Raw genomic sequence first — 23319 nt, 5'->3', positions numbered from 1 at the left:
CGTGAGCACATAGTAAAGACCACTATAGCTCTCTAATGGTTGATAAAACAGAGAGAGAGAGAGAGAGAGAGAGAGAAGGGGGGAGAGAGTGAGAGAGAGAGCAAGAGAGAGAGCGAGAGAGAGAGATACCCTTGGTGCAGAATGGCAAACACTGCGTTCACTATGAATGTGCCAATGAGCTCAGAGTGATTTGACTGGGTGTTATAATACCACCCATTACAGTTGAACTGTCTCAGTGACTTCAGGCTGACTTTCATTCTGCTCTATCTCAGACTCTGTCCCAGACGACACCCTATTCTCTATATTGTGCACTACTTTAGACCAGGGCCCAGAGGGCTCTGGAGTGGTCAGAAGTAGTGCACTATATAGGAAATAGGTTGTTATTTGGGACATCAGTGTTTAGCTGATGAGAACAGGGCCTCTTGGCCCTGACAGACGTTCCACTACTGTGGTAACGGGATTGGTAATACACTCCAATCTGTGTGACAGCCAGGGTCTCTGTGACAGGGTCTCTGTGACAGAGTCAGGATAACTTTATCCTGACCCTCTCAGGCCATACAGCACCTGAGGACAAAATCACTATACCACAAAATGGGAAGGTTTTGTCTCAATCTATTCAACTGTAATAGAGAACAAGATCTCATTGAGCGATGTAGCTACACACACACAGACACACAGACGCACACACACAAGCACACACATACACACACATAATGTATCTACAATCAGAGGCTGTTTCTTCTGAAATAACATCAACCAAAGAATAAAAGCAATTTGAAACTCGATCTGTCATCTGATTGAGCTCCCCTTAAAGCGCCAAGGCTTTAATATTCAACCCAGAGGACAGAGGAGAACAGTGGGATCGATCTAGCGAGGGGTAACCCTGGCCAAATAACAGGGGCTACACACACCAGCTCCTAGCCTCGTCTCTCACTGAGCCCCATCTCTCCAGTGAGATATCATGATATCACATCAAACACACAGAGCAAGAGAGACAGCACATGCAAGAGGCTGGTAAGAAGAGGTAAAGCTAGACAATGATGCTGCTGCCACATTAGAACAACTTGTTGGTAATTGAGACAATAAATAGAATAGGGGAGGTTAAGACATATTTGAAGCCCTAGATCATGTTGCTTCAGAATAGCAATAACTCCCCTGGCATACATACATGGCCTTGGTTGGCTGACTATAAGTCCCCCCATTAAGTCAGGCAGGCAGCCCTATAGGTACCCCTATCAACATGGCCAGCATGGCCCCAGATCATTAGAGGTGACAGACAGGGCTAATCCAGGGGACTTTGCTTGTCTGCCTGCCGAGCACACACAAACACACACACACACACACACACAAACACACACACACACACACACACACACACACACACACACACACACACACACACACACACACACACACACACACACACACACACACACACACACACACACACACACACACACACACACACACACACAGTTGAGGGCAAGGGCAGATTAAGCTGATCCAGTTACACACAAGGAGCTTCTTCCCCTATGAGGGCATAGAGCTGAGCAGAGGGAGGATACAGGTTGGGCTGAGGGAGCAGAGGGGAGGGGAAGAGGGGAGGGGGTACATTTGAACACAGATGGGGTGGGATGGCACACATGTCTCTTGCTCTAGGGGGGGGCAAGGCATAGTGAGGCACCAGAGGGAATGGGGGGGGGGGGTGGCAGCAGTGGACAGACAGGGACTGTGGGGGAGGGGTATGAATGGGTGCACAAGGAGGCAAGGGGACATGCTCAAATCCACAATCTGGTTGAGGTGTCAGATAGAAACAGCCTACATTATTGATGTGGAGAGTTTTCATGCTCTTTGAAGTTAAGGAGAGGAGAGGAGGAGAGAGGAGAGGTGGAGGGGAGATTAGGCTGCCGTGTGAATGTCAGTGTCTTTGTGAGGCACATCAGAGAGGGAGAGGAGCACAGCACATCGGAAGGGCGGATGAGGCAGGGAAGGGAAGAGGTCTGACAGACACATCACAGCCCAGGCAGACAACAGCCTTCAAAGAGACCCGTTTAGAGGCACTCTGATCCCACTCACTGACTCTCAGCACCACACCGCTCTGACGCACACAGCTGGAGCACACACCTGGGTTCAAATAGTATCGGTTTGCTTTCAAATACTTTGGCTGCACTTTTGAAATTGAGCTTGCCTGGCACAACGGAAAACAAAGGAATAGTCCCAAACCAATCAACGATACGAACTACCTAACTTCCGCATTTGTAGCAGATTGAGGGAAGATAATCTTATGTGTTTCTCAGTTTCAGAATCAGTGCCGTATACACTGTAGGAGACAACTAGTTAACTGTAGCTGGATGGAAGCCGCTGAAACTTTATTTTGCCAGGTCAACTGACATGTTCCAGACATGTCCATCAGTCAGGTCAAAGGTCAGGACAGACGACAGGACAGAACAGTCAGCATAGCTGAGACAGACGGTCTCTCTCTCTCTCTCTCTCTCTCTCTCTCTCTCTCGATAAGAGAAGTCCAGGCATTCCACTGAGATTAAAAAGTGTAAACACACACCCACCTCCACCATCCCCCAGACCACCCAGCCACAACTAATGAGTGAGCATTTAACAGCGGTGTCATCTTCGTCACCATGTGCTGTTCACAATGGCCTTGTCTTCTCTATAGGGACAGAGATTGAATAGAGTTCATGGATAGTATGTCTGCCTGGTCACTGAGCTATGAGGGGATTACAGCTGGCCCGTCCCTCACTGACAGACAGCAGGCAGGTCACTGGTGAAACAGGTCACAGTCTGTCCAAGTTCAAGGAGAGAAAGAGAGAGAGATGGAGGGAGGGCGGAAGAAAGAGACAGAGGGAAGGGAGATCCCTAGTCAGTTGTAAAACTGAATCCACTCAACCGAAATGTGTCTTCCGCATTTAACACAACCCCTCTAAATCAGTGGCCTGCCTTGCTCAAGGGCAAAAATCCACATTTTTCAACCTTGCCGGCTCAGAGATTCAAACCAGCAACCTTTCGGTCCAATGCTCTGAAGCGCTAGGCTACCTCTCACCCATATATATATATATATATATAGAGAGAGAGAGAGAGAGAGAGAGAGAGAGAGAGAGAGAGAGAGAGAGAGAGAGAGAGAGAGAGAGAGAGAGAGAGAGAGAGAGAGAGAGAGAGAGAGAGAGAGAGAGAGAGAGAGAGAGAGCGCACAACCCCATCGCAGCAGATCATGGCCATGCTCAGTGGACATGAAATGGAAGAAAATGGTCCGAAACAGAGTAAAAAATGGAGGTACTTTTGATGTACCTTAATGAACACGACTCTGGGTCACGACCAACCAGGGGACAAGGGTTAGTCACCCCACAGATCAGAACCAGAACCACATGGGTCAGCCTCTTCTCCCACCGGGTGGGATATGGTTAGTAAGCTCTGACCCGAGAGACCAAGTTCACTCTCCACTGGGGCTTGACAGATGCACAGTCACATTGGGTGGTCAGGCCGTTGCCGCCACCACGGCTGTTTCTGGAATGACATCATTTATTTACCCAGCGGCAGGCGGCAGCCCCTCTCTGTTTCAGATCAGATTGAGTTGTGTGCAGTGGATTACGCCTCGAACCAAACTCATATTACTGTGTGTGTGTGTGTGTGTGTGTGTGCGTGCGTGCGTGCGTGCGTGCGTGTGTGTGTGTGTATGCAGTAGCTTATGTCTCACACTAAACTCATATTACTTCATCTCCCTGGATGTAGAGATAAGTACCTGGTTTAGGAATAATTCAACCTGTATTCTCTGGTTTAACCAGCATCCTCTCCTCTGGCCGCCTGCACAAACACTGACACACACGTTCAGACAGACAAAGACACACACATACACACACAAACACACACACACACACACACACACACACACACACACACACACACACACACACACACACACACACACACACACACACACACACACACACACACACACACACACACACCTCTGCTCTGCTCTGTTCTGCTCTGACAGCTTTTCCTACAGATAGACCTGTCCATATTCCTAATGTTCTTCCAGGGGATGTAATCTTGAGCAGAGTGACACTCAGTTAACCAGTTACATTGGGCCTGGGCTCGTACCACACATATCTAATTCAGACGGACAAAGGGAATGGAGACCCAGCCTGCTGTAACTTGCAGCCAGTCAGCCAGCCAGTCAGTCAGCCCATAGGGAGCCATGCTCACGTGTCAGGACCAGGTAAAGAGCAACACTTGAGTATAAACACACAGATGCTCTCTGCTCAGGATAGCCAGGGCTTTGGAAGATTACAACAGAACACTGACATTCATATAAAGCAACAACTTTGAATAAATAACAGCTTTTAGTTGATTTGATTCCGAAGAAAAAGAGAGTTGAAGAAAAAAAGAGACCAGGAATGAAATATGCTAACTCTGACATGTGGACATTTTTCCAGATGTATTTCTCTATCTGTCTTTTCTTCCTCTAGCTTACAGCAGAGTACACAGACACACAACAGGACGAGACGTGATTGGGGTGGGAGAAAATATAAGCAGCCCAATTTGACGTGTTCAATTCCTCAAACGTATGCTAATCATATTCATAACCCACAAAAGGCCAGCTAACGATTGAACATCCAAACACTAATTATTGCCATCTGGATTATAAAAAAAACACATGCTGAATCAATAAACAAATGAAAAACAAATTGTGTGAATGTGTGGGCATTGGCATTGAGATGATCAGAGGTGTTATTACCTCAGAGAAATAATAATGATTCTACAGTCAAGGTAAGACTGTAAGCCTAGTTTAAGCACATCTCTGGCCTCCTCATGTGTATGGCTTACAGGGGCTGTGAGCTATGCTATTAACTACACAGGTGTGATCCTGTTAAAACAGGGGATTCATAAGGTCGTCATAATGTGGAGAGAGCAAGGAGAGGATAATCCGAACACAATATAGACCTGTCAGATTTATCCCACCACCTCCTCTCCCCTCCTCTGCCTCTTGTCCTCTCCCTTCCTCCTCTCCTCTCCAAATCTCCTCCTATCCCTCTCCTCCTCATATCTGGACCACCTAGGCACCCCAGGGGTGTTTGCTGAAGAAAACCCTTATCTCCACTGGATAACATTTTAATTTTACCCCAGACAGTCAGACAGCCCCCTCCCCCTTCCTCCCCACAACCCCTCTTCCACCCTTCCTTTCCCCTTACCCCTCCTCCCCCCAAACCCCCTTCCACCACTTGCTCCTGTGAGGACAGACGCTGGGGGGCGAGAAGCAAGTACCGGGAGTTAATATTTAATAAATAACAGACATGAAACAAAACACAGTGTCTGGACAGGGGAAACATAACGACATTAATGCTGACACTGGGATCAAAATGAGGAATAGACAGATATAGAGGAGGCAATCAATAAAGTGATGGAGTCCAGGTGAGTCCAATGAAGCGCTGATGCGCATAACGATGGTGACAGGTGTGCGTAATGATGGGCAGCCTGTGCCCTGGAGCGCCAGAGAGGGGGAGCGGGGGCAGGGCGTGACAGCTCCTCCCCTCCTATTCTTCTCCGCTCCACATGCTACCTGCTAAAAGGCACGCGATCCCTCCCCCACCCTAACTCTAAACCTAACCCCTAAAGGCGTCTGCATGCTTCCCGTCCAAAACAGTTCAAAACAGTTTGTGCACATTATGACGACATTTTGTGACGTTTTTGTTTGTTTTGATCTACGGCAAGGTTTTTTTGGTCAGTTCGTGCACACAACTATTTTTTCCGAGGCAAGCCGAAGTTGGTAGCCAAAGTCCACGCCCTTTCGTCGGTGACTGGTCAACAGTAGGGATTCTTCAATTAAGTGTTTGGCATTCAATGAGAGACAAATTGTTTTCATGCTAATTTCTTCACTTGAGAAATGTTGAACCAAACATCTTAGTTTGATGTAACATTGCGCGACTAAAATCTCCATAGCAAAAACTTCACAATTAATGACAGATTTCTTGAGTTATCTTGGATTCATTCTTTTTTGTTGTTGATCAAATGTTTTATTATTTTTAGTAAGGTATACATAGACAGAAAAACAAGTGACAAGACCTAACAAGACAAACAGTTCCATTCCTACCCCCGTCCCACTGTCACGTCCTGACCAGCAGAGGGCGTATTGCTTAGTCTAGGTCAGGATGTGGTAGGGGGTTTGTGTTTGTTAAATGTTGGGTTGATGATTGGGACTTCCAATTGAAGGCAGGTGTGTATAGTTGCCTTTGATTGGAAGTCCTATATAGGTGTGTGTGTTTGTCTTTGGGGTTATGGGGAATTGTTCTGTGTTGAGCCTATGCTTTGCCAGACTGTTGGTTGTTCGTGCATTCTCGTGAGTGCTTTGTTATTTTGGGTGTTCATTTTTGATAGTTAATAAAAGTCAAGATGAGCCTGCACATACCTGCTGCGTTTTGGTCCTCTTCTCTCCAGTACGACATTTTTAAGGATGAGTATGACTTATTTTATGACAGAATTCCCCACCAACAAAGGACCAAGCAGCGGAAGAAGGCTGGCGAGGTAAGGGAGACCGAGAGGCACCCCCAAGAATTTTTTAGGGGGGGGCACAAGGGCTGTTAGACGGGGCAAGAGCTGCCCGCCAGTCAACAGTCGCCAGAGCTGCCCGCCAGTCAACAGTCGTCATCAGAGCTGCCCGCCAGTCAACAGTCGTCGTCAGAGCTGCCCGCCAGTCAACAGTCGTCGTCAGAGCTGCCCGCCAGTCAACAGTCGTCGTCAGAGCTGCCCGCCAGTCAACAGTCGTCAGAGCTGCCCGCCAGTCAACAGTCGTCGTCAGAGCTGCCCGCCAGTCAACAGTCGTCGTCAGAGCTGCCCGCCAGTCAACAGTCGTCGTCAGAGCTGCCCGCCAGTCAACAGTCGTCGTCAGAGCTGCCCGCCAGTCAACAGTCGCCGTCAGAGCTGCCCGCCAGTCAACAGTCGTCGTCAGAGCTGCCCGCCAGTCAACAGTCGTCGTCAGAGCTGCCCGCCAGTCAACAGTCGTCGTCAGTGCTGCCCGCCAGTCAACAGTCGTCGTCAGAGCTGCCCGCCAGTCAACAGTCGTCGTCAGAGCTGCCCGCCAGTCAACAGTCGTCGTCAGAGCTGCCCGCCAGTCAACAGTCGTCGTCAGAGCTGCCCGCCAGTCAACAGTCGTCAGAGCTGCCCGCCAGTCAACAGTCGTCAGAGCTGCCCGCCAGTCAACAGTCGCCAGAGAGGCCAGACTGCGCTGAACTGCCGGAGTGGCCAGACTGCGCTGAACTGCCGGAGTGGCCAGACTGCGCTGAACTGCCGGAGTGGCCAGACTGCGCTGAACTGCCGGAGTGGCCAGACTGCCCTGAACTGCCGGAGTGGCCAGACTGCCCTGAACTGCCGGAGTGGCCAGACTGCCCTGAACTGCCGGAGTGGCCAGACTGCCCAGACTGTCCCCAGCTGCCAGAGTGGCCCGACTGCCTGGAACGGCCTGCACCTGAGCCACCTCCAGGATAGGTGGGTTGGGGAGGGAGGGTGTAGCACAGTGCCGTCGTTGACGGCAGCCACCCTCCCTTCCCTCCCTTATGGTTTAGGGGTTATTGTTTGTTGGGTTTTTGTTGGGGTATTGGGGATTTTCTTGTTTTTCTTTTTTAGGTGCATCCTGGAGTCTGCACCTTGAGGGGGGGGTACTGTCACGTCCTGACCAGCAGAGGGCGTATTGCTTAGTCTAGGTCAGGATGTGGCAGGGGGTTTGTGTTTGTTAAATGTTGGGTTGATGATTGGGACTTCCAATTGAAGGCAGGTGTGTATAGTTGCCTTTGATTGGAAGTCCTATATAGGTGTGTGTGTTTGTCTTTGGGGTTGTGGGGAATTGTTCTGTGTTGAGCCTATGCTTTGCCAGACTGTTGGTTGTTCGTGCATTCTCGTGAGTGCTTTGTTATTTTGGGTGTTCATTTTTGATAGTTAATAAAAGTCAAGATGAGCCTGCACATACCTGCTGCGTTTTGGTCCTCTTCTGTCCAGTACGACATTTTTAAGGATGAGTACGACTTATTTTATGACACCCACAGGACTTCCCCAACCCAAAGTTAGATTAGTGGTTCACAATAGCAGTCTTTTTACAGTCATACCTTGATGAAAGAGCAAATATGTTTCCCCATTCATGCGTCCAACAGATATTTCCATGTTTATAATGTCCATGAATGACAGCAGCCACTGCTGTCTGCTTAAAGAATGAGGAGCCTGCCAACATGAGCCTATCATTTTTGGGGCTGCTGTTAATCCAGCCAGCCGAATACGTCGCTGTTTGACAGATAGGTCTGAAGTAGTGCCATCGTTTAACAATAAAATAAATGGTGAACATGATACATTTCTACCCATTATGTCAGTAAGACAACTCCAGAAGCGTAACACCCCTGGGCATTCCCAAACCATATGACAAAATGTGCCAGGAGCCCCCTGAGGGCACCGTGAGCAATTTGGGGTTTGTCTAGCTTTCATCTTAGATGTATTCTGACTATTTTAAGGAAGTGTATACAGGCTACGGTGTCTCAAGATGGACTAACAGTACTATTGCCACTTTTTTCTCATTTTTCAAGCGAAGGTCTTTTAAGCGAGTCGTTCGGTCCGCTTTTCCGAGTTTGGCTAGGCTCCAGTTGATCCGACGCATGTGGAAGGCTTAAGCCTAGCATAGCCTTTTTCCTTGTGGGGACCGGTGAAATGTCCCCACTTGCCCGAATGTTCCTTGTTTTACAATTTTTTTAAACACACACACCCTTATCCCCGACAGCCCTCGGGAAAAACAAACTGCTTTGTCTCTTTGTCTTCACAACCTGACTCCTGACTCTGCCACTGCTTTCTGAAGACTGATCCCGGACTGGGCTGGACTGTGCTTTTAAACTTGTCCCAGTCCCACCTGCGTACTGGACAGATGCCCTGAGGAGATGCAGCTGGGAAGGGTCAAAAGTGGTGATGGACGATCAAATGCCCCAATCAGAGGTCACTGGGTGTGGCATGTAACTGGAGAGCTCCAGAGGTGCAAACAGGGTAGCCTATAAACAACGGGGCCCCTCCACTGCCTCTGCTCTCTGCAGGGTCAGGGAGTCAGGAAGACTTGGGGGCAGGTGGCTACTTGTTTCAAGAGTTAGAGAGGGCTGTGAGTTAGTGGTCAGGAGAGGGACTGTAAGGGTTTTCTACAGGTATGCAAACATTTGCTACAGTGTGCACTAATGAACATGGTCACGTCCAGCCAGGGGTCAGGAGATAAAGGTCACCCCATGGATCAGAACCACAGGGATCAGCCTCTACTAACACTCACACAGGGTAGAATGTGGTTAGTATGTGTTCAGTAAGTTCCGACCGGAGAGACCGCATTCACTCACCACACAGTTACGTTGAGTGGTCAGGCCGCTGCTGAGACAGCGGCTGTTTCTGGAATGACATAATTTATTTACCCAGTGGCAGGCGGCAGCCCCTCTCTCTCCCTAATCTGACTGAGTTGTGTGCAGTGGCTTATGCCTCAAAACCAAACTCATACTACTGTGTGTGTGCGTGCGTGTGTGTGTGCGCGCATGCGTGTGTGTGCGCGTGTGGAAAATTCCAGAAAATGATGTTATGGCTTTAGAAGCTTCTGATAAGCTAATTGACATCATTTGAGTCAATTGGAGGTGTACCTGTGGATGTATTTCAAGGCATACCTTCAAACTCAGTGCCTCTTTGCTTGACATCATGGGAAAATTAAAAGAAATCAGCCAAGACCTCCACAAGTCTGGTTCATCCTTGGGAGCAATTTCCAAACGCCTGAAGGTATCACGTTCATCTGTACAAACAATAGAATGCAAGTATAAACACCATGGGACCACGCAATCGTCACACTGTTCAGAAAGGAGACGCATTCTGTCTCCTAGAGATGAAAGTATATTGGTGCAAAAAGTGCAAATCAATCCCAGAACAACAGCAAAGGACCTTGTGAAGATGCTGGATGAAACAGGTACAAAAGTATCTATATCCACACTAAAACGAGTCCTATATCGACATAACCTGAAAGAAACCACTGCTCCAAAACCACCATAAAAAAGCCAGACTACGGTTTGCAACTGCACATGGGGACAAAGATAGTACTTTTTGGAGAAATGTCCTCTGGTCGATGAAACAAAAATAGAACTGTTTGGCCGTAATGACCATCATTATGTTTGGAGGAAAAAAGGGGAGGCTTGCAAGTCAAAGAACACCATCCCAACCGTGAAGCACGGAGGTGGCAGCATCATGTTGTGGGAGTGCTTTGCTGCAGGAGGGACTGGTGCACTTCACAAAATAGATGGCATCGTGAGGAAGGAAAATTATGTGAATATATTGAAGCAACATCTCAAAACATCAGTCAGGAAGTTAAAGCTTGGTCACAAATGGGTCTTCCAAATGGACAATGACCCCAAGCATACTTCCAAAGTTGTGGCAAAATGGCTTAAGGACAACAAAGTCAAGGTATTGGAGTGGCCATCACAAAGCCCTGACCTCAATCCTATAGAACATTTGTGGGCAGAACTGAAAAAGCGTGTGCTGGCAAGGAGGCCTACAAATCTGACTCAGTTACACCAGCTCTGTCAGGAGGAATGGGCCAAAATTCACCCAACTTATTGTGGGAAGCTTGTGGATGTCACGGTTGTCGAAAGGAGACCAAAGTGCAGCGTGTGTGTCGTTCCACATTTTATTTACTCTGTGAAATTATGCAGTACATAAATAAACTGAATACACAAAACAACAAACCGTGACACAGAGGTGAAACAAACACTACTCAAAAATAATCACCCACAAAACCCAGGTAGAAAAAAAACCTACTTAAGTATGATCTCCAATTAGAGACAATGAGGACCAGCTGCCTCTAATTGGAGATCATCCCAAACAAACCAACATAGAAATACAAAAACTAGAACCTAACATAGAAATAGAACACATAGAACAAACCCCCCTGTCACGCCCTGACCTACTCTACCATAGAAAATAACAGCTTACCATGGTCAGGACGTGACAGTGGAAGGCTAACCGAAACGTTTGACCCAAGTTAAACAATTTAAAGGCAATGCTACCAAATACTAATTGAGTGTATGTTAACTTCTGACCCACTGGGAATGTGATGAAAGAAATAAAAGCTGAACTAAATCATTCTCTCTACTATTATTCTAACATTTCACATTCTTAAAATAAAGTGGAGATCCTAGCTGACCTAAGACAGGGATTAAAGATTAGATGTCAGGAATTGTGAAAAACTGCATTTAAATGTATTTGACTAAGGTGTATGTAAACTTCCGACTTCAACTGTATGTCTGACCTTTGCAACACCAGGGTTGTGGGTTCGATTCCCACGGGGGACCAGTACGGAGAAAAACAATGTATGAAATGTATGCATTCACTACTGTAAGTCGCTCTGGATAAGAGCGTCTGCTAAATGACTAAAATGTAAATGTAAAATGTACTACTATTCTGACATTTCACATTCTTAAAATAAAGTGGTGATCCTAACTGACCTAAGACAGGGAATTTTTACTAGGATTAAATGTCAGGAATTGTGAAAAACTGAGTTTAAATGTATTTGGCTAAGGTGTATGTAAACTTCCGACTTCAACTGTATGTTCAGTCCAACATAGCCACACACACGTACAGTCAATTACAGCCACACACATTGATCAGACAAAGCCACTCACATGTGGTTTACAGTTTCAATTCCCTGTCTGTGCAGACAGTATGGGTGTGGGTTTGTGTCATCAACACTTGCTATTTACTCAATAACATGAACTGTTACATTATCCATGGGATATGCTGTCCTTCCTGTGTGTGTGTGTGTGTGTGTGTGTGTGTGTGTGTGTGTGTGTGTGTGTGTGTGTGTGTGTGTGTGTGTGTGTGTGTGTGTGTGTGTTGACGTGTCATTCCCTAGGTGACAGAGCTGACAGCTTCGTCCATCACACTAATGCAAGGAGAAAGGCTCATTGTATTCAGTAAACACACACCTCTGCTCTGACAGCCTTTCCTACAGACAGACCTGTCCGTATTCCTACTGTTCTTCCAGGGGATGTAATCTTGAGCAGAGTGACACTCAGTTAACCAGTCACATTGGGGCTGGGCTCGTACCACACATATCTAATTTAGACGGACAGAGGGGTCGGAGACACAGCCTGCTGTAACTAGCAGCCAGTCAGCCAGTCAACCAGCCAGTCAGCCAGTCAGTCAGCCCAGCCCACTCACGTCTCAGGACCAGGAAAAGAGCAACACATGGCATAAACACCCACAGGCTCTCTGTTCAGGATAGCCAGGGCTTTGGAAGATTACAACAGAACACTGACATTCATATAAAGCAGCGGCTTTGAATAAATAAGAGCCTTTAGTTGATTTGCTCTCAGCTCACACACACTTGCCCATGGAGCTCTGTGGGGACGGGATACAGCATGGCAACGGCGGGGATAAAGCAAGGTAACAATGGGGATAGCTTTAATTCAGTCACGGATCATTAGAATGGCACTGCTGGAGATTGGCTTCTCTTCGTTCAGGGAAGCAGCAGAGATACCTTTGGTTTTTAGTTGCAAACAAACAAATAGGCTTCAGAACACGTAGTAATATCCCATACACCAACTGTACTGGGCTGGCTCAGATATTGTCTTGTCACATTGGTTTTTCCATCATGGTTCCAGTGAATATCGTAGATGGATGAGCAGGCTAGTGAAGTATAGGCCTTCAGCTTGGCTACATAGTGTGAAAAGGTGGACAAATTACACAGTAACAGAATTGTGCTGAGACTCACATTCTTCACTTAAAATATATGCCAAACAAAAACCATTGATTGCAAAGTTTAACAAACCATACAACTCTATGCACAAGGACTTCCTTTAACAATTTACAATGAACATTTTACAAAAACACATTCACTGGAAGAAGAGTGCAGATGCAAACTTTGGTAACAGAATTTCTGTAAAAAAAAAATGTTGGTGTCCACATTTTACAAAAAGTCTTAAATATCTGCTCCGAATGAAGATTCAACGATGTCTGCAGAAAGAATGGGAGGTCAGCTAAGACATGACACATAGATTTAAAAATAATCTATTTTGGTTATTGAACTACACTAAGTGAAGAGGATTTACACCCGGTAACGGAATTGCGGTAACGGAATTTAATCATGGGTCCTGTCACGCCCTGGCCATAGAGAGGCTTTTGTTCTCTATTTTGGTTAGGCCAGGGTGTGACGAGGGTGGGCATTCTATGTCCTTTTTTCTATGTTTTGTATTTCTTTGTTTTGGCCGGGTATGGTTCTCAATCAGGGACAGCTGTATATCATTGTCTCTGATTGGGAGCCATACTTAGGCAGCCTGTTTACCTTTGGGTTTTGTGGGTGGTTACTTTCTGTTTAGTTGATGTTCCCGACAGAACTGTTTGGCTGTCGTTCGTTTTGTTTAAAGTGTTCTATTAAATTTATATGATGAGCACTCAACACGCTGCGCCTTGGTCTACTCCCTTCGATGGCCGTTACAGGTCCCTGATCTGTATTACACAGAAATGAATAATTATGGATATGAATGCCATTCTCTTCATGGTGATGTATCCTAAATAGGCACACAAAAGTATAACAATATCCTCCTTTGCATATTTGGGCATTATTCTACACACTGGTTATTATTTTTAATGAGCTCAGCCCCCAAACAAGACCAAATCTGAACCAATCAAAGACGTCTATGTTGCACAACATTGGACATCAAATTACAGCACAGTAGAGCTATGTTGAATTGAGTACAGCACAGCCCAACATATAACAGCAGAGTTGAGTAGAATAGAGTTCAGTACAGTTGAGTAAAGTAAAGTTTTGTACAGTACAATACTGTACATTATAGTTTACTCAACTCTAGTGTGTTCTACTGTATGCAGTAATGAACTATACTCTACTTTTCTTTACTGTACTGTGCTGTCCAAACTTGTGAACCCAGCTGTTGTTCGTGACTACTATGATTTCCCATTGTAGCCAATTCAATTTCAGAAATTCCCGTTAAAGATTTTTCGGAAATTCTGTTACCAATTTTGAGTTGAATCACTTAATAATTCATAAACAAAATTGTTATCAGTAAAAAAACACTATAACTAACTCTCATTATCGTCCCTCCTCATGAGGAAGAGAAATTAGAAAATATCTTAATGATATGTGGGTTTTTGGTAACAACATTTCAAGACACAAGACAATGTTTCTTAACCTTACAGATGGCAGACAAATGTCTCCAAAACTAAATATAAGTGTTGATATTAGTTCAACATTAGTGTGTTTTGATATATTTCTTATACCTTTTAAGAGTTTTTTCTGGTAGACATTTTCTGAGAACTATTTTCCATCTGTTGACAAGAAATCAAAGCCTTTGATTATTCCAAATGGTTGAAAAATGTATATGCTTTTATTAAGAAAAATATATACTCTTAGCTTTAATATCACAACTAATTTGACATGCTCTTATGAACTTCACATGTTGGTGCTCATGTGTCCTTTTACAGGGAAATGACCAGGGTGTTAGTGTGGGTCTAACTTTTTTCAAAATGCCAACTGACATTTGGCAGACTGAGTACCTATCAGACAGGGATGCTAGGTGACCTTTCACTCCCCTTCACAAACACACTGGCCTATTAGAGGGGCGGGAATCTCTCCACAGACAGGCAGACAGACGGCGCCCACACACATCCACGTACCAACCACAGGAGAATGGTGGCACCTTAATTGGGGAGGACGGGCACGTGGTAATGGCTGGAGCGGAATAAGTGGAATGGTATAAAAAACATCAAACATATGGTTTCCATGTGTTTGATGCCATAATATTTGCACTGTTCAAGACATAATTTTCAGCCTCCCCTCGGCAGCCTCCTGTGGTACGCACACACACACACACACACACACACACACACACACACACACACACACACACACACACACACACACACACACACGTTTCTGGCTATGTGTCAACTCTCGACCGTGTTGACACGGAGGAGCTGAGCAGGACATTATTCCGAAGAAACAGAGAGATGAAGAAAAAAAGAGAGCAGGAATGAAAGAGGGATTCAAATGGAAATGTGAGTGTCAGGCTAACTCTGACAGGTGGAGCTGTTTGCTATGCTAACTGACCGTCTAGCTGCCAGGCCAAGCAGACTGGTGGACATTTTTCCAGATGTATTTCTCTATCTGTCTTTTCTTCCTCTAGCTGACAGCAGAGTACACAGACACACAACAGGACGAGACGTGATTGGGGTGGGAGAAAATATAAACGGCTCAATTTGACTGGTCAGTACTTCTTAGCCAATGCAATATAGTTAGAGTTGTCTCAGTGTGGTGCCATTTTGGTTCAGTACGTTGGGTGAGTCCATGTCCATCCTGGTCCATGAGGCCATGTAGCCTATACATAATATTGTGTGTATTTACAAGTGAAGCAAACTTTCTTATTAAACGTGTTCAATTCCTCAAACGTATGCTAACCATATTCATAACGCATCAAAAGGCCAGTTAACGTTTGAACATCCAAACACTAATTATTGCCATCTGGATTATAAGAAACACATGCTGAATCAATAAACAAATGAAAAACAAATTGTGTGAATGTGTGGGCATTGGCATTGAGATGATCAGAGGTGTTATTACCTCAGAGAAATAATAATGATTCTACAGTCAAGGTAAGACTGTAAGCCTAGTTTAAGCACATCTCTGGCCTCCTCATGTGTATGGCTTACAGGGGCTGTGAGCTATGCTATTAACTACACAGGTGTGATCCTGTTAAAACAGGGGATTCATAAGGTCTTCATAATGTGGAGAGAGTAAGGAGAGGATAATCAGAACACAATATAGACCTGTCAGATTTATCCCACCACCTCCTCTCCTCTCCGCTCCTCTCCTCTATTCTCCTCTCCTCTCCGCTCCTCTCTTCTCCTCTCCTCTATTCTTCTCTCCTCTCCTCCCCTCCTATCCCTCTCCTCTACCTCCTCTCCTCCTCCCCCTCTTCCTCCTCCTATCCTCATGTTTGCTGAAGAAAACCTTTATCTCCACTGGATAACATTTTCATTTTACCCCAGACAGTCAGACTGCCCTACCCTCCCCCAATCCCCTTCCACCCCTCCCTTCCCCTCCCCCCAAACATACACCCCTCCCTTCCCCTTCCTCTTCCCCATCCTCCCCCCAAACCCCCTTCCACCGCTTGCTCTGCCTCCCCATATCCTTCTCTGCTCCACCTGCAACCTGCTAAAGGGCACACAGACCCCCTCCAAGGACCTGCTGCCAGGCCAACAGGGTTGCAGGTGCGCCTCCATCGATACCCAAGCTGGCGACAGGCCATCCCACTATTGGGTCTCTCCCCTTTTTTCACTCTTTCCCCTCTTCCCCTCTCTATTTGTGTCTATGTTTTGAAGGGGTGTACTGGATGGATACAGGGGGCAGAGAGGGCTGGGGTATTGGGGGGAATCTTACAGATGTGAGGAGAGCAAACAGCCCCAATTTTCTCTTTGGCAAAACAGACAATCAATAAAATGTTTTTATACAGTATCTCTCTCTCCCCTGCGATCTGTCCTCCTAGGATGCTTTATGTAAGATTCCATGCTTGGGGCATACTCCCGACACACACAGACTCACACAGACATACAAACACACACAGACACACACAGATGCACACGTACCCACACACTTATCCCCAACAGCCCTCAGGAAATCTAACCGAACCGATTTGTCTCTGTCTTCACACCTGACTCCTGACTCCACTGACCTACGTCTCGCTCTCTCTATCTTTCTCTCTCTTTCCTCATCCCTCTCTTTCTCTCTCCCATCCTCTCATCTCAGTAATTGTCTGCATTCATTATTAACTCCTTTCAGAGGATGAATGAATATGAATTCATCACATTAACACTCCACTTCAATTCTGCCGACGGGGGGAATTATAGAGGACAGAGGAGCTGATTATGGGATTCATGAGACCTCACACAGCCATAAAATATTGATGCAGTCAGGCCCTGAGTCCTGTTCAGAAATATATCTATCAATCTATCTACCATCCCTATTAATCCCTAATCACTGGTTCCTTTAATAAGCAGCTAGCGGAAGAATTGAATAGCTAACTGACTATGAGTTAAAGAGGCCCACAGACCTCATGCTGATCAGATCAAGACCCAAAGGTTACTGCTCAAGTACACAAGTGCGCAAGTACACAGTAAACGCAGTCAATTGGTCAGTCAACAATGATTCAAGGTAAAAATCTGTCGTTCTGCCCTTGAACAAGGCAGTTAACCCACTGTTCCAAAGCCGTCATTGGAAATAAGAATTTGTTCTTCACTAACTTGCCTAGCTAAATAAAGGTAAAAAAGAAGAAAAAACTGTGCAGTGTATAAAGTCAGGACATCTGCTGTCTCAGCCACTGCCTGTCACCAAGGGAGTACACCAAGGCTCGATCCTAGGCCCCAAACTCTTCTCAATTTACATCAACAACATAGCTCATGCAGTAGGAAGCACTCTCATCCATTTATATGCTGATGATACAGTCTTATACTCAGATGGTCCCACCCTGGATTTTGTGTTAAACGCTCTACAACAAAGCTTTCTTAGCGTCCAACAAGCTTTCTCTGCCCTTAACCTTGTTCTGAACACCTCCAAAACAAAGGTCATGTGGTTTGGTAAGAAGAATGCCCCTCTCCCCACCGGTGTGATTACTACCTCTGAGGGTTTAGAGCTTGAGGTAGTCACCTCATACAAGTACTTGGGATTATGGCTAGACGGTACACTGTCCTTCTCTCAGCACATATCCAAGCTGCAGGATACGTTTTAATCTAGACTTGGTTTCCTCTATTGTAATCGCTCCTCTTTCACCCCAGCTACCAAACTAACCCTGATTCAGATGACCATCCTACCCATGCTAGATCAAGGAGACGTAATTTATAGATCAGCAGGTAAGGGTGCTCTCGAGCAGCTAGATGTTCTTTACCAGTCGGCCATCAGATTTGCCACCAATGCTCCTTATAAGACACATCACTGCACTCTATACTCCTCTGCAAACTGGTCATCTCTGTATACCCGTTGCAAGACCCACTGGTTGATGCTTATTTATAAAACCCTCTTAGGCCTCACTCTGAGATATCTACTGCAGCCCTCATCTTCCACATACAACACCCGTTCTGCCAGTCACATCTGTTAAAGGTCCCCAAAGCACACACATCCCTGGGTCGCTCCTCTTTTCAGTTCGCTGCAGCTAGTGACTGGAACGAGCTGAAAAAAAGCACTCAAACTGGACAGTTTTATCTCAATCTCTTCATTCAAAGACTCAATCATGGACACGCTTACTGACAGTTGTGGCTGCTTCGCATGATGTATTGTTGTCTCTACCTTTCTTGCCCTTTGAGGAGTTGGCTGTGCCCCAACAATGTTTGTACCATGTTTTGTGCTGCTACCATGTTGTGCTGCTGCATGTTGTATTGCTACCGTGATGTTGTCATGTGTTGCTGCCATGATGTGTTGTTGTCTTAGGTCTCTCTTTATGTGTTGTGGTGTCTCTCTTGTCGTGATGTGTGTTTTAGCCTATATTTTTATTTTCAATCCCAGCCACCGGCCCCGCAGGAGGCCTTTTGCCTCTTGGTAGGCCGTCATTGTAAATACGAATTTGTTCTTAACTGACTTGCCTAGTTAAATAAAGGTTAAATAAATTAAAAAGTGCTCAAAGTGAGACTGTTTCCTATTGGTTAACAACTGAGAGGAGATGGAGATGTTGTGTATCAGTGACAGCATAGACATATTGTGCACGTACGTACGCACGCACACAAACACACAGCTGACTCACCAGGAATATCCTCTCCAGCTGATCCTGGATATCCTTCATCCCAGGGAAAGCTGCCACTCCTTGGATCATCTCGATGAAGATGCAGCCCACACCCCTGGGGAGACACGACAGCATCCCCATTAGAGACAGACAGACAGCATCCACATTAGAGACACACAGACAGCATCAACAGAGTTGGAAAGCTCCAGAGCCATCAGAAGTAAACATGTGAACCCCTCTATGAAGAATACTGGCCTCCACAACTAAAATTCATCATTATTTAATCTATAGTGTACTCAAATGGCTTTGTAGAAGAGCACAGTATATTTTGAAAGGCAAATGGTTCACTCTTGGGGAATATCTTAATTTCCATCTTAATCTATGGTTGATGTCTTGATTTCCTAGAGGATTTAGCTCCAGTAAAGTGTTTGTTCAGAAGACTAACTCTGTGTGACATCTGAGGTGGTGATGGTTGGATAATGGGATGCCCAGTGGAGAGAGAAGGAGAGAGGGGTGGAGAAAGAGAGAGGTGGCCAGTTCTGGAGAGTGGTGTGTATGTGTGTGTAGGTTTAAACCGGTGTCAGAGCCCATTTGTCAGAGAGCTATTGTTTCCTGACAGATTCACTTTCTGGCCCAGTGCACACTACTCCCTCTCTCTTTTCCTCCATCTCTGCATGACCCAGCTACGGTTGAGCAGCCACACAGATAATACAGAAAGATGAATGAATAGAAATAGAGAGGGAGAGAGAGAGAAAGAGCGAGGGAGGGAGGGAGAAAGAGAGAGAGAGAAGCACCAGCATCATTTTCATCCCCCTTAACACACCACACACCTTAATTCCTTTTTGAAAACTTCATCCATCTCCATAACGTACCTATAGATCAGGAAGAGCCCTATACATTTCTAGAAGTCCAATGGATAGATGTAGGGGTTGAACAATACATTTTCATCAGCAAACTGTTCAGATTTTTCTTAGATCTTTATATAGAGACTGGTGTTTAATCAGATACAGAGGTTTGGCTTGGCAGGGAGAGGGATCAAACCTGCTAATAACAGTGTGAAAACGACAGGGTTTCAACCACATCCTTCCCACTTCCTCTCACACCTCTCTTTGTCTGTCTGGCTGGGCTGTCTGTCTGTGTCCACTGTGTCAGCTTGACTGACAGGTGCCTGGTGAAACGGCAGGCTCACTGAGGCGATAACAGCCATAAAAATAGACTAGAGGAAGAATCCCTGTTCTTTTCCACCCTATTCTTCCCTTTCCTCCTGTCTTCCAGATCTGATCCTTTAACCTGTCAGTGGTTTGACGGATATGGGACAGACTGTTACCCAAACCAGTGACCCAGCACTGAGCACATTGTGGTCAATGTGAGCGTTGCTTGTTCATGGAACACTGCTATCTAAGTGATGGTATAGGTCTTTCTATGTTGAGTGGCTCCAGTCTCGATGGAGTGGAAAAGTGCCCTGAGGATTTGCCCACCTGCTCTACTGCCCACCTAACCCCCTGCCTCTCCCTCTCTCCCACTATGCTTTAATTGCCCGCGGTGGGATGCAGCTCGGGTCCTTGGAAAGGGGCGTCCTCGAGGACTGCCTGTCCAGATCGATGTGGTCACGGTTCATTTCACAGCCTGGACGGCAGTTCTGAAAGACCCCTGTCCATATCCTGACTAAAGCTGTCTGTCTGTCGCCATAGGAAGGCCTCTATCTGTCCATGTCCACAGTACATTCCCCTGTCTGTCCATACTGAGCCTCAGTCTCAGCCAGGCCAGGTCTCCCAGCTTCTCCTCAACCCCAGATAGAGACATGGCCAGGTCTCTCCCTCACCTCCCTATGGAACACATTCACACAGCTGTCTGTGGCTCTCTGTGGGGTTCACACTGCATCTGATCTAGAGGAGGAAGCATTCTCCCTGTTGTGGAGAGGGATGTGGCAAGAGGTAGGGGGTCAGGGGTTAAAGGTCAGTGGTACTACCCACCACATGTCCAGGCAGGTGGAGTAGTCTGTGGATCCCAGGAGGACATCAGGGGGGCGGTACCACAGGGTCACCACCTCATTGGAGTAGGTGTGGCTGGGGACTGACTTAGCTCGTGCCAGACCTGCAGGAGAGAACACACACACACTGTAAGGAACAAATAGTGGGAGCAGAAACACACTGTATTTGTTAACATTATCATTGAATGCCCTCCACTGAGGCTCCATAAGATGAGAGAAAAGCTGACTGGTGCAAAGCAGAGCAGGTCTTGCCTGAGGTGCTCTTTGACATGGAGCCTGGGTACCAACAGGACCAGGGCTATCAGAATACCAATCAGACATACTCAAAGCTACAACAGACCATCTCCATACACTACATCTAACATCAAGGACACTGCTCCCTAAGCTGATGGCACAGTATTATGTGTGTGTGTGTGTGTGTGTGTGTGTGTGTGTGTGTGTGTGTGTGTGTGTGTGTGTGTGTGTGTGTGTGTGTGTGTGTGTGTGTGTGTGTGTGTGTGTGTGTGTATGTATGTGGGTGCATGCGTTTGCTGGCACTGCAGAACCAGCTAGTTTTAATGAGTCTGGTGGCATTTAGCTAGCTGTCCTCCCACGTGGTGAGACTGGTTCATTAAAGCATTTAGCTTAAACAGCCAAGACTTCCTGCCCCTGGTGCCAGCCCCCTGTGTGTGTGTGTGTGTGTGTGTGTGTGTGTGTGTGTGTGTGTGTGTGTGTGTGTGTGTGTGTGTGTGTGTGTGTGTGTGTGTGTGTGTGTGTGTGTGTGTGTGTGTGTGTGTGTGAGGGCAGGGTGAGGGCAGGGTGATGCAGGGCAGGGGGTAGTTAACATGTCCCAATGCCAGAACAGACCCAGGCTTCCAGGAGAGAGGGAGGTTGAGCCAGGCTTCCTCACAGTCTAACACTATAATTTACAGACTAATCTGACCTGTAAACAATAGGTGGTGTCACAGAGAGGAGAGACCAATATCCCAGACACACTGAGAGCCTATCATTTACACTGTGGGTGCTGTGAGGTGTGTGTGTGTGTGTGTGTAGGGACTGGGAGGTTGACGCAGGGCAGTAGCAGGGAGAAGAGCTCTAATCATCATAAAAAGGCCAGAATAATAGACTGATGGGGTAGTTACAGTATATGGGTTGTCTGGCTGTAGGTTCATCTGAATGATAGAGAGATGGAGAGAGTAAGGCAGGGAGGGAAGGTAGAGGAGAGGGATGGAGGGAGAAAGGGAGGGAGGGAAGGAAAGTAGAGGGAGGAGAGGGATAGAGAGAGAAAGGCAGGGAGGGAAGGTAGAGGGAGGAGAGGGATGGAGGGAGAAAGGCAGAGAGGGAAGGTAGAGGAGAGGGATGTAGGGAGAAAGGGAGGGAGGGAAGGAAAGTAGAGGGAGGAGAGGGATAGATGGAGAAAGGCAGGGAGGGAAGGTAGAGGGAGGAGAGGGATGGAGAGAGAAAGGCAGGGAGGGAAGGTAGATGGAGGAGAGGGATAGATGGAGAAAGAGAGGGAGTGATAGGAAATAGTGGGGGTGTGTACTGTATTTACACTCCAGGACCTAGATGATTGGATTCTCTCTCCTCCTCTCCTCCAGTGTAGTCACCACGGTAACAGCACGAAACAGGCGGATGGATACATTGCTCTTTCTATAAAATGGTGACTGCCCGGTGGCCCTGACATTCTACATCAGAGAACACCTGAAAGACCTACTGCAGCGAGAGGCTCCATTTCAAAAGGCCTGACCCCCAGACTTCACACACATGCACCAACGCACACAACGACCTTCATACCTTCAAACACTGACGCCCCTGGCATTGAGACGACAGTTTCACACTATACAGTCGGTGTGGCTCCTGGCTGGCCTTCCATTCCAGGTCGCTCCGGGATGAAGGTCACACACCCACGCACGTATACGCAGGCAAGCACACATACACACACACACATACATACATACAGGTAGCCCTGGGTGTGAAGTTCAGTAGTGAATTATACATCACACTGTGTCCTCATGGCAACACCAGGGGTCAGAGAACAGAGGGCAGGAGAGGAGGAGGAAGAGAAGAGGGGGATGAAGAAGAATACAGCCAGAGAGGAGACTGAAATAGACTCCATATCCCTCCTGGGACAAACAACCCAAGCCTTCTTTTGAAGTTCACTCTGAAGTCAAATGACTTTCAGATATCTCTGTGTAGCCTCCTCCTCATCTTCCTCATCTTCCTCCTCCTCCTCCCCACCTCCTCAGCTGCTGTGTCTAAAGCTACGATAAATCCATGGGGAGAAAGAAACAAGATATACCAAACAAATTCTATATATTTTTTTTTAAGCAGCATTTATCATTACAAAAAACACTGAAAAACAATCTTGCAGATGCTGCAAATGCACAACTTGTTTCCATCATGAAGTGTGTAGCCAGAATAGAAAACAGGGTAAATTAAATAATGTGTCACTCCTCTCCTGCATCATCCCAGTCTAATATATGATGATGAATGTCTGATTGTGTGATATGTAATAATACCCCCTGCTCATATCTCAAATATATATATTACAAAACTAGGTATAAAATGGCTTTA

The 23319-nt window shown here is 46.4% G+C and overlaps 1 protein-coding gene across 8 annotated transcripts in view; it reads right to left on the bottom strand.

Annotated features, from left to right (window-relative positions):
• LOC106579405 (cyclin-dependent kinase 14) overlaps positions 1 to 23319 on the bottom strand; it is a 215627-nt gene that overhangs the window by 77364 nt on the left and 114944 nt on the right. For all 8 annotated transcript variants that reach the window (XM_014159277.2, XM_045701627.1, XM_045701603.1 and 5 more), the window contains 2 exons: positions 20750 to 20870; positions 18798 to 18891 (listed from right to left, as the gene is read on the bottom strand). In XM_014159277.2, the coding sequence (XP_014014752.1) occupies positions 18798 to 18891; positions 20750 to 20870 (215 nt within the window). The remainder of the gene's footprint in view (positions 1 to 18797; positions 18892 to 20749; positions 20871 to 23319) is intronic.

Source organism: Salmo salar, chromosome ssa02 (assembly GCF_905237065.1).
Source record: "Salmo salar chromosome ssa02, Ssal_v3.1, whole genome shotgun sequence".
Lineage (NCBI taxonomy): Eukaryota > Metazoa > Chordata > Actinopteri > Salmoniformes > Salmonidae > Salmo > Salmo salar.
This window is presented reverse-complemented; position numbering and strand designations above follow the sequence as displayed.